This window comes from Cryptotermes secundus, unplaced genomic scaffold, assembly GCF_002891405.2.
Source record: "Cryptotermes secundus unplaced genomic scaffold, Csec_1.0 scaffold30, whole genome shotgun sequence".
Lineage (NCBI taxonomy): Eukaryota > Metazoa > Arthropoda > Insecta > Blattodea > Kalotermitidae > Cryptotermes > Cryptotermes secundus.
Genome location: NW_019739593.1, coordinates 141,481 through 155,463, shown reverse-complemented (window position 1 = coordinate 155,463; position 13,983 = coordinate 141,481). Strand labels below are relative to the sequence as shown.

General features: G+C 40.4%; 1 protein-coding gene across 10 annotated transcripts in view; it reads right to left on the bottom strand.

Moving 5' to 3' along the window:
• The window catches only part of LOC111871956 (kinase D-interacting substrate of 220 kDa B), a 194,108-nt gene that overhangs the window by 93,587 nt on the left and 86,538 nt on the right, over positions 1 to 13,983 (bottom strand). For 9 of the 10 annotated variants that reach the window (XM_023865387.2, XM_023865389.2, XM_023865392.2 and 6 more), the window contains 5 exons: positions 11,175 to 11,306; positions 10,957 to 11,055; positions 8,357 to 8,455; positions 7,822 to 8,019; positions 7,567 to 7,665 (listed from right to left, as the gene is read on the bottom strand). In XM_023865387.2, coding sequence (XP_023721155.1) covers positions 7,567 to 7,665; positions 7,822 to 8,019; positions 8,357 to 8,455; positions 10,957 to 11,055; positions 11,175 to 11,306 — 627 coding nt within the window. Of the gene's footprint in view, positions 1 to 7,566; positions 7,666 to 7,821; positions 8,020 to 8,356; positions 8,456 to 10,956; positions 11,056 to 11,174; positions 11,307 to 12,549; positions 12,729 to 13,983 lie in introns of those variants that run through there. The other variant, XM_023865391.2, reaches the window with a different exon arrangement.

The following is a 13,983-nucleotide window of genomic DNA, read 5'->3' as shown; positions in this document are numbered from 1 at the left end:
TAGACCAGGGATGCGTTGAGACACAGCTTTTGAGCACCTCCCCGTAGTCCTGCTGGGCAACGACAGTCCTGGGGGGTCTGCATTAGTGTGAACCTCCGGGGCTGGCGGCTGAGGTTCCATAAAGGGCAATGGCCATTTGACCAGAGCCTCCCACATTGCGGCATAATGACTCTCGGGTTTCATTACGATGTACCCAGGACGAATGCGGGAGAGCACTCCTATGGGGGTAGCTACGGCTATTTGAGTTGTCTCCCTAGAGTACCGACAAGGTGCTGCAAGCCTTAGGGCTCAACACTCTAGAATGGTTTCGACCAACCCATGTGGTGGGGTGGGAATGGGGAAGTTTTGAAGCAACCTCCAGGGGCGGTAAGTTCGTGTAGGTTGCTCTGGTCACATCCTCATGACAATTAATATCGCACTCCCAGTTATCTGGGATACCCCCCTCCCCCCGAACATGCACTCTTGGTCCTGGATGCTTGTAAGGGTTATACTTATGAAGGACCAACCGCCTAAGCCAAGGTGTGAGGCATCATGGCACTGGGGTTGTTATTGGCCAGTGTCACGAATGATCCCCTCGGGGCACCAGGCAGCACCCCGTTGTATTTATGCCTTCCACCCGTATGGGGCTCTGTGGGTGGTGACCTTGTAAATCCCCATTACTCCTGGGACCAAAATGAAAAAGGGACCAAACAAAAAAAACCGGTCGTAAGGACCTTAAACTGAAGAGGGACCCCCCTTTAAGGGGATCCCTACGAGAAATGCTTCAGCTGGGGGCTGGAAGCTCTGGTGAACCATTAAGGGGCTCAGAAGCAACCGGAGAACCTACTGTTGTAATTTCAGCCAGGGGCAGGGATGAACCAATGATTCAAAACCTACCAGAGGCAAAACCAAAAAATTGGAAGAGATCATGAGATTTCTCCAAATCAACCTACACCACAGCAAAGCTGCCACGGCAGCTCTGTGTCAACATCTAGCTGAGGGTAAGGCTGACATAGCACTTATTCAGGAACCTTGGTTATACAAGGGTCGAATAAGGGGCTTAAATAATACAGGGGGAACAGTTTACTCTGTTGCACCCAGTAATAATGCAAGATCTTGTGTTTATATCAGGAATCATGTTAATGCTTTGCCTTTGCTGAAGCTCTGTTCTAGGGACGCAACAGTGGTATGGATAACATACCCGTATCGAGAAGGCAGCAAGGAGCTTATAATTGCTCCAGTCTACCTTCCATACGACTCGGATGAACCACCGCCAACTAAGGAAATGAGGGACATCATAGACTACTGCTTTAGCACGAAAAAGCAACTCATCATTGGGTGTGATGCCAACGTGCACCACATTTTGTGGGGGAGCACTGGCCCTAACCCAAGGGGAGAGAGCCTTATGGAATTTCTGGTGAGTTCGAACCTGAATATTCTAAACCAGGGTAACGAACCTACCTTTGTGGTTTGCAATAGGAAGGAGGTTATTGATTTGACACTAGGGACTAACAACACAGAAAACCTGGTAAGTAATTGGCATGTATCTGATGAGCTGTCTCTATCGGATCACAGATACATATGCTTTAAAATAAGTAACATCACAGTAGATCAAACTACTTATAGGAATCCTAAGAGAACCAATTGGGAGTCTTACAAAGACGACCTAAAGGTAAATCTGGAGGCCATCTCGTGTAATATATGCACAATAAAGGATGTTGATCGGTCCGTTGACCAGTTGCAACGGGCTATTATCTCATCCTTTAATCAGAATTGTCCGGCTAGGACCACTCGCGGGCCAAGGAGTACACCTTGGTGGAATAAACAGCTGAGTGGGCTTAGGATCAAAACAAGATGGCTGCTTAATACAGCTAAAAGAACAGGGCAGTGGGACACCTATAAGGAAGCCCTGACCTGTTACAAGAAAGAAATAAGGAAAGCCAAGCAATCCTCATGGAGGAGGTACTGCCAGGAGATCAATGATGTACCAGGCAGTGCCAGACTCATGAGAATCATGGCAAAACAGGTGACCAATAAGGTCAGCACAATTAAGCTGCCTAACAGACAGTATACTCAAACAGGACGGGAGACGCTCAATGAATTATTCAGAGTTCACTTTCCTGATTCAAAATTGATTGACAAATTGGACAATGGACAGGGTCAGCAGGACCTGGACACTTGCCAGAGCAAGATGGACAGGGTGGACTGGGACCTGGCCAAAGTCATAATTAATCAGTCAAAAATAAGATGGGCCCTGAACACTTTTAGACCATTTAAATCAGCGGGAACGGATGGAATTGTACCGGAACTTTTGCAACATGGGGCAGAACTTTTAGTTCCACATCTATGTCGTGTATATAGAGGCTGCTTGGCATATGGTTTTATCCCCACAGCCTGGAGGCAGGTTAAGGTGACGTTTATTCCAAAGCCCGGGAAACTTGATTATACCGAGGCTAAGGCTTATCGCCCTATCAGCCTGTCGTCTTTCCTTTTGAAAACGATTGAGAAACTAGTGGATAGGCATATTAGGGACGGGGTACTGAGGACATGTCCTCTACACCAAAACCAACATGCCTACCAAACAGGTAAATCTACCGAAAGTGCACTAACCAAGTGGTAACATGCATAGAAAGTGCAACTGAACACAAGGATATTGCCTTAGGAGCATTCCTTGATATAGAGGGAGCCTTTGATAGAACCTCATTTGATGTAATCAAACAGGCCGCTGGAAGGCATGGCATAGAGCCTGCAATATGCAGATGGATCAATGCTATGCTGGAAAGCAGAATCATAGCTGCTACATTATCGGGAGAAACCCTGGGGGTGTCCGCACCTAGGGGATGTCCACAGGGGGGCGTACTTTCACCTCTGCTGTGGAGCCTGGTCGTTGACGATCTCCTGTGGGGACTTAATGATGATGGGTATTATACAGTAGGATACGCTGATGACATAGCAATCCTCATAAATGGAAAATTCCTTTCGACCGTATCAGAGCGTCTTCAGTCAGCTCTATACATGGCCCAACGATGGTGTGAAAAAACAGGTCTCTCCATCAATCCCAACAAGACGGTAATCATACCATTTACTAGGAAGAGAAATGTAAAGGGTCTTAAGGAACCGATTCTCTTCAATAAGACAATCCAGCTCTCCAGCCACGTCAAGTACCTTGGTCTAATATTAGACAAGGGACTGACATGGAAAAAGCAGCTGGACAAAGTCATTAAAGCCTATAAGGCTTTTTGGACATGCAGGGGCATGTTTGGTAAAACTTGGGGACTACAGCCACACATTGTACGTTGGATATATACTGCGGTTGTGAGACCTATAATTACTTATGGTGTCACAGTATGGTGGCCCAGAGTTAAATTCAAGACAAACAAGACAGAACTTGGCAAATTGCAAAGGTTGGCTTGCTTAGGTATTACAGGAGCATTTCGAACATCTCCAACAGCTGCACTGGAGATACTCCTTGGACTCCCCCCACTGCATATGCAGTTGGATGCAGAGGCCAGGGCAGGAATTTACCATCTCCAGTGCTGTGGACAATGGAAACCTGGATCTGATGGTTTCGGCCAAGCAGACATGACTCAGGACATGAAAACAGAACCCATATTACAAATGGGGTCTGACAAAATGATACTGAGACATGTATATGAAAAACCTTTCACAGTCAGATTTTCTGAAAGGAGTGAATGGGAAGATGGGTTTCAGGCTGACAGAAAAGGGGGACTGATCTGGTATACAGATGGTTCCAAGACATATAGAGGCACTGGAGCTGGTGTGTACTGTCATGGTACGAGGCAGAAACTTAGTTTCAGCCTTGGGCGGTACACGACAGTATTCCAGGCAGAAGTATATGCCATTAAAGCATGTATTATGGAGAATTTAGATAGGAACTATAGAAATAGGAACATCTATATTCTATCTGACAGCCAAGCAGCACTCAAAGCACTTGACAAACACCAGATCAATTCAAAATGGTCTGGGATTGCCACCAAACCCTCATGGAACTGGCCAAACATAACAGGGTACAACTGATATGGGTGCCGGGGCATGAGGGTATTACTGGAAACGAAGCAGCAGACCAATTAGCTAAAACTGGAGCTGAACATCCATTCATAGGACCTGACCCAGCCTGTGGCATTTCTCTAGAAGTTGCCAAACAGGCAATCAGGGACTGGACTAACATAAAACATAAGAAATACTGGGAATCCTTAACTGGACTCAGGCAAGCTAAGGGACTCATACGAATACCCTCCGATAAAAGAGCGAAGGAACTGTTGAAGCTCAACAGGAACCAGCTACGATGGGTGGTAGGACTACTTACAGGACACTGTCACGAAACAGCCACACACGTCCTGTGTGAATGTGAGGCTTTAGCTTCTTTAAGACTACGTCACTTGGGTCAGTACTTTATGGAACCAAGTGACTATTTCGACGCCCCCACGTCCAAAATCCTGTGCTTCATCCGAAGCGTGGGGTTGCTGAGGGAATAATTAACCCGTTGCCGTGGTTCGTCGTGTATGTTTCGTCAGGGATTTAAATCGTCTGGGGGGGTTCGACGTGTATGTTTCGTTCAGCTGCACACCTATGTTATAACGCCCATAATAATTGATGGTTTTGCTGTAGATTGTTAGATTTTTCGCTGGCCTGTTGTCAGTAGAACAGAGTATAAATAAGACACGACTTTATCTGCGCCAAGACATCGTTACATATGCCTGTCTTGCAGCAAAGTTCCTGTGGTTCTGGCGAGCGGTTTCTAGCTGTACTGTTATGAAAGCGTGTTTTCTTTGCTTTGAAGATATAAACAGAAGAGACGTGATGTTTACTGTTGTATATGATATCATATTGCCCTGAGCTGGCCACATTGACACACTCAACTGGAATTCTTAGAATAAGGTTGTCCAGAAATTTATTCTCGCATGATCCATTGATTTCGCACAGTACAAAGGCCCAGTTCTGAGAAAAACGCCACAATTTAAGGCAGAACACTGTGGTCACCCCCTGAGACGATACGGATGTGTGTGGGGGAGGGAAAAGTACTCATTATCGCTCCAGTTGACGCCATTTTATCGTACTGACCTTGGTGGTCGTTTCGAGGGATGACCATAAATATTTTTTTTGAGCCAGCTAAGCTCTGCTTTCGTTCTCTATATGCCAGCCAGTTCTTATAATAACTTCATGAATTCTGTGGTCACCCCTACGACGTCTGGGGAGCCGAAAAGGTTGGAATCTGAAACGCAGAAGCACCAAACCCTTGTTATGATAGCACAAAGGTTGAATGTTGAATTGTATGAAGTGTGGTTAGAAAAAAGAAAGCAAAAGTAAAGATACGCAGTATTGGTTTGGTGATTTGAGCCAGCGCTGTGTTTAGACTAATGCTTCAAGGCGTCACCTGCTTACATAGCCGAGATACCGGGTGCTCATATTATAAGGCAAGGTTATAAAACCATCTTTTAAGATCATTTTAGTGAAAGTTTCATGTTCCTATCTCATAGAATTTAAGAACAATGATGAATAAATAATTTTCGAGCAAAATTTAAATGGCCGGCTGAATATATTACCGCAGGAGCCGCGGCCGCGGAATTTAAATGACCACGTCAAAGGGTTAAAAAGGGGAAGCACAATGGACCACTGAGTTCTAAGTGCAAGGGCCAAGTAGGCCTACCCCTTCATACATACATACATGTCAAGCTACAAAATGAGGCTGCTATAATTCTATTTTCATACCACCAAGAGGAAAGAAAATACAAAGTATAAAGTATAAAAGTATAAAATGCATAAGCCCAATAAAGGAAAAAAGTTGAACCATAATCTAGCTTCTGAATTAAAGAACTATCTATCTAACTGTTCACATGACACCACATAACAAGTAATAAGAACTCCGATGAACTGAATGGTGTGAAAGTAATGAAGACAACCTATATATCTATAACTGAATTATGTGTATCCATCCATTCCTAATTTCACATTACTAACAATGGTTGATTAATTTCACAACTTCTTTTGGCTTGTCTGATCTAATTTTCTCACACTGTCTTTCAGAAGAAAAATGAGGAAACTGGTCCTCAAAAGCTGTTTCTATACTGGTCAAATATTCATTTATCATAGCATATCATTCCCCCATTGCCTCTTTGTTGAGAACTATAAGTACTGTCATCACTTCATTCTGAAGAGTGAGGTAGGTAGTACTCCAAAATAACAGCAACCCAGCACAATAAAGTATCAACATCCCAGAACAGAAAGAGTGTTTAAAAGTATCAGTCTCAAATGAAAGTCTATAGACTGGGTTTTCAATAAAGAACAGTCACTTGAAAATGGATAAAATATTACGGACGGAAAGAGAGAGACAAAGAGGCAGAAAATATTAATGAAGGGCTAACATGATGGTTCAAACATCAGCTAATCACTATAGCATAGTGTAATGTGCTTTTTCTATCATTGATGCTTATTACAAATACAAAGTAACACCTGTATGATATGAGGGAGAGTTAGTAAATAGGTCACAAATGGAAGTAAAACAGTTGTAATGGATGTACCATGTTCTCTATTTGTATCATTAGGTAGAAGGGCAGTCCAGCTTCATGGCAGTCTAGGTAGCAGACGTCCATATGCATGGTTTGAGGCTGGTTTCAGTAGTCAAAATGGCGACTGTGCTTGAGGAATGTACTACCAGAGAGCAGTGTCCTGTTGTGCGTTCTTTTGCGGGCAAAAGGAAGTGTTTATAGCATAAAGCGGTTTACAACTGGGTTCTTAAATTCTCTCAAGAACTTTCGAAAGATGCAGATGATGCCTGACCAGGTCGCCTTGTTAAGACTGTGCAGCAGGTGGAAGAGTTGATTCAAGCTGACAGGAGGATAATGATAGACAGTGTAGCAACTGCACTAGGGTGTTCCCATGATTTAACATACAGCATAATGCAAGATCGTTTGAAATTTTGGAAAGTGTGCACATGATGGGTGCCCACTGAACTGAAGGACTGAGAAAAAATGAACCAAATGGGTCTGTCCTTGCAATATCTTTTATGGTATGCAGATGAAGGAGAAGATATGCTTAACAGGATTGCCACTGGGGACGAATCACGGGTGCATCACTACCAACCCAAATCAAAGCACACTTCAATACAATGGAAACATCCAAGTTCACTTTCAACTAAAAAGTTTAAGGTTACATCATCAAGTGGGAAGGTCATGCTTACCGTGTTTTGCTCATTTTCAGAAGTGTGGTGAAAATGTGAATTCTGCATCATACTGTGAAGTTCTATTGAAGCTTTGGGATGCAATTCATAGAATATGTCCAGGTCACTGCTTCATCATGACAATGCCAGAACCCATACAGCCAAAGCAATATAGAACTACATTGAGAACTTCTTGAACATCCGCCTTACAGCCCAGACTTGGGCCCTAGTCACTTCCTACTGTTTGGTCTGATAAAAAACCACCTTGGTGGCAAACGTTTCACTGATGATGAAATAAATGTTCTTCCACATTCGAATATCACATACTTTGTGTTTTATATCCATTTGTGACTTATTTACTGACTCTCCCTTGTACAACATACAATTATAAGTTTATATTGAAAAGTTACCATTCCAGCTGTATCTACATTTGCTCCTGCTTTTAACAAGCTATCCACGATGTCAACAGTCCCTTTTCGGCAAGCCCACACAAGAGCTGTTGTACCATACTACAAAGGAAAGAACAAGAATAAACATTAAATTCTGCAAATAAGATCTAAAAGTTTGTGATGAATTAATTGTAATTAAATTCTGCACTTACTACTTTGTAAAACACTAAATACATCTGAATCATATAAATGTATCTGTAGCTTTCATTTAAATACCTTGTCACCAACGTTAACTTTGGCTCCATGGCGTATAAGATCCTTGGCAATATCTACATGGCCTCTTCCAGCAGCCCAAAGCAGTGATGAAATATGATAGTTGCCATGAGCATTCACTTCAGCACCATGGTCCAGCAATAATATGGCTGCTTCTGAGCGGCCCTTATATGTTGCCCACATAAGCGCTGTCCATCCACCCTTGAACAGAATGATAAACTTTTTATAGAACTTATAGTATAGTTTTAAAGTTAGTAAGGCATAATATTTCAATAGATCCATGTCAAACTGCTTAAACATTATCCATTTGCTCATCATAAATCTATGAACAATTAAATGTTGACTTAAAACTTATCATATATTATTATTAATCCCCATATTTTAAACCAGATTATGTTTAGATATGATCACTGAGCCACAGCTTTACATACACAGGAATGTGCTTTTGCACGTCACGTAAGAAATAATTTCAGTGAACTCAGTAGCAGCTGAACCATATAATACAAATTTAATCCGACACTTCATGTAAGTACTCTACCATATCTCTATGCTCAATATCAGCACCATGTTCCAGAAGTTCCAAACAAATGTCTGCATATCCTTCTTTGGCTGCACACAGAAGTGCTGACCAGTTATCCTGTAACAAAACTCAAGCAGTATTATCTGTAACCCTGTCCTCCAATCCTACATACGATGGGGTACCCAAAAGAAATCAAAATAATTTTTTTGTGGACAGAGTTTTTGTAGTACCGCATTTTGCCGCTATGAGCGCATAGAGCTAACATTCCTGAGTCGATAAGCCGACTACCGTTGCTTCAGAAGGTAAGGACTAGTTTCGGCAGAGTTTATAGTGACAACTGTTTTGTGTGATCGTCGTTTTTGCAATGGCTGATTTTCGTGAACAGCGCGCGACGGTGAAATTCTGCTTTTTGCTCGGGAAAAGTGGAACAGAAACTCTTGAAATGTTAAAAACGGCGTACAAGGACGATGCTATGGGGAAAACTCAAGTGTTTGAGTGGTTTTCCCGTTTCAAAAATGGTGAAATGTCAATTGATGACAAACCTCGTTCTGGTCGTCCTTCCACGGCCCGAACCCATGAAAATGTTGAAAAATTCGTGCAATCATCAAGGAAGATCGACGACAGACCATTGAAGAAATTGTGGAACTGTCGGGAGTGACTTGGAGCTCAGCGGCCAGATTTGTGGCAGTCGGATGACTGGTTTTTCCATCATGACAATGCCCTTGCTCACACAGCCCTGTCTGTATGACAATTCTTGACCAAAAATGGCATGACCCCTGTTCCTCACCCTCCATACTCACCCGACCTTGCCCCGTGCGACTTTTTTTTGTTTCCTCGAATGAAAAGAGAGATGAAAGGAAAAAACGAGGCGCTGTCAAGCATCTCAAAAGATGAATTTAGACAATGTTTTGAAAAAAGAAATAAAAGACTAGACAAGTGTATTAGTGTAAGTGGAGAGTACTTTGAAGGGGATTGAAGGTTTGTGCTTAAAATTTGAATAAATAAGTTTAAAAAAAATAAGTTCGGTTTCTTTTGGGTACCCCCTCGTATACTATACAGTACAGTAACTACAAATAAATTCAGAAATTTCATTAGCCTCATTACATTTCTACATTTACCCTGTAAGTGGCTAATGCATCAATTCAGAAAACATTAACTACATTCATGCTGGCATAGTCAGTACTAAATCAATCACATGCTCAAGCAGAAAGAGATTTGTCACAAATAGTCTACATCCATGAGCTCACTTTTTTTTGGCAAACTAGCCTTACAGACAGGATACATCCATTCTTCCATATTAAACGAAATTTCTGCATGTGATATTTTACAACTTTTTTTTTGCAATATTTCCTGTCAATTATAAGAAGAACAATGACTTGCAATGACTAGGGCTACAAAGTGGAGTTGCATCTTACATCGGGGTTATGTTCTGAAGACGGCGTACAAACACAAAATTGTGTATGATCAGAATTATTCTTGAAAATCCCTTAAATCACCCATAAAGTACATACTTTTGTATATACTTTGTAATATGTATGCATATTGAATTTTTAATTAATAGACTTGCATAAAAATGTACAAATTGTATAAGGTTTGCCATTACTTTTACTACTAAAATTAACTTATTTATTATACTGTACATGTTTATCAGTATTTTATACAAATGTGCATGCTATTGGATGACAACTGTAATCTTAGTCGTGACTGTAACAAGGACGATCTCCACATCCGCATGAGAATGTACTCTCAACAGGAGTTATGGAAGGTGAAATAAAAAAAAAAAAATGTATATAATAAAGAGTACATATATACATAAATGTACAGTCATTTTATTTTTAATTATTTAAAAGAGACAGGAGAGAGTGGCATGGGACATGGAGAGAAGAATGAAAGAATGAAAAAGGGAAACAATAAACCTGCAGGTAGTAAGGGCTTTATGTCGATCTAGGAGACACTGCTACAAGCTTGGGTGATGAATACTGAATCCCTTGCACTATTCAATTTGGGGGGGGGGGGTTTGGGGGGGGCAAGCGCATATGGTTTAATTTGTGAAAGTTAAATGGGCAATGCAATTCCACTGTACAGAAAACACAAAATATGTGAGTAAGCATGTCCATGTCTGTGTACGAGAAATAAATGTTTAGTAAGTTAAAGTATGTGTTGGTTCTGTTTTAGTCAGTCAAAGTTGCATGTGCAGATTCTAAAGGGTTCTGCTGATGGTGCATAATACTCAGAATTTGCATATGTTTCAAAATACTGCATACATTAGCTGAAACTTAAGAATATCAGAAAAGATGCACTCGTGAAATGAACAATATCAGAATGAAACAAATTCGAACTGATGCATACCAAAAAAATCCACTTGAAGTACAGTTCAACGTGACTGACATGTATCTGTACTGAATACAGAAATATTGTACACAAGACAATGAGAATGTGTGAAATCTATAAAAGCAAAGGTGTAGGCATTTTATTGCTTCATAAAACAAACTAAACACAACACAAAGATCTCTAAATACTGCAGCAAAATAAAACAGCAAAATAAATATATTTTATTGTAAAAATGCTAACGTAGTAATGGCTTTTACATAAGGTAAAAATGTTTGGTAATAACTTACCGCATCTTCTGCATTGACATCAGCACCATGTTTTACTAATTCTCTCAAAAAGTAAAGTTTTCCTTTAGAGGCAGCTACTATAAGTGCAGTAGTGTTATTCTGAAATAGAAAATACTGTGATATTTCAATTATGTTGTTAATATGAAAAAATCATTCTTGATCAAATAAAAATGATATAACATTGCTAATTACCAGCACACATAAATGAATGACTTTACCTCATCTCTATCATCGACTTGAACTCTTTTGTTCTCAAGAAAATTTTGGAGCCCAACTAAGTTATCATCTGTGATGTAATTCACCAGAGAGCGGAAACAAAGAGACACCATCGATTCGGTGCGGTGGAGATTCTAAAACATTACAATATGTGTGTCAAGTACCATTTAACCTGTTTACATTCTAGCTTGATTAGTGTTAATAAGAATGAGAGAAGAGAATGAACATTATCACTCTACTAGAAGAACAAACTGATTACATCATTTACATGCCAGGTGTACAACAGAATACAATAAATACAAATTTCCAATGTACAGTAGCTTTCCAGTATGTTTATATTGTAGTTCTGAAGAGGTCAAATGTCAAAACAGAAAAGTATACCATTTAAGAGATTTATATTTGCACTACAGAATAAATTTACTTCTGTAAATAATTCCAATGAATTAAAATGAAGCATGATAAAAATAGGGAAAGAGCAGGTCCATACAAATAGTGCATCAAGGTAGAAAACTGGCTGAGTTATTTAAGTACATTACAATAACATTAAGATTTCATTTTGTTCCTATATTAAAATGTGAGTGAAGCAGAAGACTGACCTGCTGAATAATATCCACCTCTTTAGCACAGAATTTTACAGAATGGTTTGAAAAAGGTATCACAAAACATTTCTTTTTTGTTTGTATTCTACCTTTTTGTTTGTTTATTCCTTTGTTCATTTGGAACTGACACCTTTAACCATGAAAATGACTAAGAATGACAATTTTCGTTCCTCATCTAAAAATATGAAACATTTTTTGTGCCAAGAGTATTTTATTACAGCTGTGGGAACTGTCCACATTCAAGCAAGTGTGACAAAGCGAGCTTCATTGCTTAGCAACGACGAGTAAACAGCGGTTGCTAGGCAAAGCCTACAACAATACGGACAGTTACATGTTTTCTATATGCCCGACTCTAGGTTACATAAGAAGATACATTGAGGGAAGTTACAGTTACAGTTCTAGATTTCTACAGTTCTACAACTCTAGTTCAGTGTTCAAGGAGTTCACTTTTGTTATTATTATTCTTCAATTCTTCAAACTCAAGTTGGTCCGTGTATACTGTACAACTGTAATAAATACTATAGGACAGTTCATCTAGTGGTTGTCTCAGTCACCACATTGGTGACTGAGTTCATACAGCTAACATAATCAGGAACACATTTGTGAATTAGCTGTTTGTACATTTTAACAGATACCATACTTTTATATATTTTAGTCTTACCTTATAGTACTGATTTCTAAAATGATCTGCTAAGCAAGTTTTCTTTATGAGAACACAGTATATAACATAACTATCATGCTCATGTGTGTAAGTGAATCATAATGGTATAATAATTACCATCTTCTGGATGTGACGATGTTCAATCTAGTAGATGTTTAACAATGTTTTGGAGGAATCTGCTGCCTCCATCTTCAGGGTAGAAGAGAGAGGCGGCATGTTTCTCCGAAACGTTGGTAAATATGTGTAAGACCACAAGGTGTCATGTCTCAGATGTTAACAGTCTTCACAGTCACTGCCACAGAAACTTTAAACCTTATAACAGGTATGATCCAAGCCAGGATTAGGTACGTGGGTAGGCTGAAAAGTAATGCACACATGCTTGTAGAGTGCAAACAAAAACAAACAGCAAGATCGGGCAAAGAGTACATTAAAGTACAATTCTTAAGTTTCAAAAGCATATGTTTATTTTTCAACATAGCTACCGTTAAGGCTAACACATTTCTCCCAACGTGTAACAAGTTTTTTCATTCCGTCACTGAAAAATTCTTCCGACTTTTCTCGAATCCAGGACTTGACAGCTGCCTTCACCTCATCCTCCGAGGTGTAATGATTACCCTTGAGGTCTCTCTTGAGTAGAGGAAAAAAATAAAAATCGCAAGGCGCAAGATCGGGGGAATAAGGAGGGTATGGAATCGGTTCAAACTTCAGGTTTCGCAGAGCCTCTTCAGTTGCGCCAGGTGTGTGGACGAGCGTTGTCATGTTGCAAGATTATTGGCGCCAGGCTGCCTCTAACACAACAAACTCGACGCCGGAGGTGTTTTAGAGTCTGTATGTACTGAGAAGAATTTACCGTTGCCCCTCGTTCCAGAAAATCGGTAACATAAACTCGGTGAGCATCCCAAAACACAGTCAAAAGAAGTTTTTTGGCGGATGGTTGTGTTTTGAACTTTTTCGCCTGAGGAGAAGACGGATGTCGATATTCAGCGCTCTGTCTTTTCTCTTCCGGGTCGTAACGATGGACCCATGACTCGTCCCCCATCACAATATTCAAACGAAAGTCGTCTCCTTCGTCACAGTAGCGCTGCAAAAGTTGCTCGCAGCATTCCAATCGACGCTGTTTGTTCTCGTCTGTGAGACGGCGTGGTACCCATCGTGCACAGATTTTACGGTATCCTAATTGTTCAATAATGAAGCCGACACGTTCCTTGGATATTCCAATATGGTTTGCGATACGCTTTTGAGTGATTCGCCGGTCATTTTGAATCAAATCGAGTTTGCGATGATTATCGTCTATGGCAGTGATCGGACGTCTGCTGCGTGTTTCATCAACAATTATGGCTTTTCCAGGCTCGCAACCACGAAATTTTATTACTAGGGCCCGGATTTCTATGACATGTCATATTTTTTTCCTAGGGTTTATTCCTATTTTTAAATGTAATTATGCATGTTTCCAGTCATTCTTATTGAAATTATGTCGTTTTTATTGTGCACATAAATGCATATTTTAGAGTTTTATTGGTTTTACAGCATATTTTGGCATAATTTTGAAAT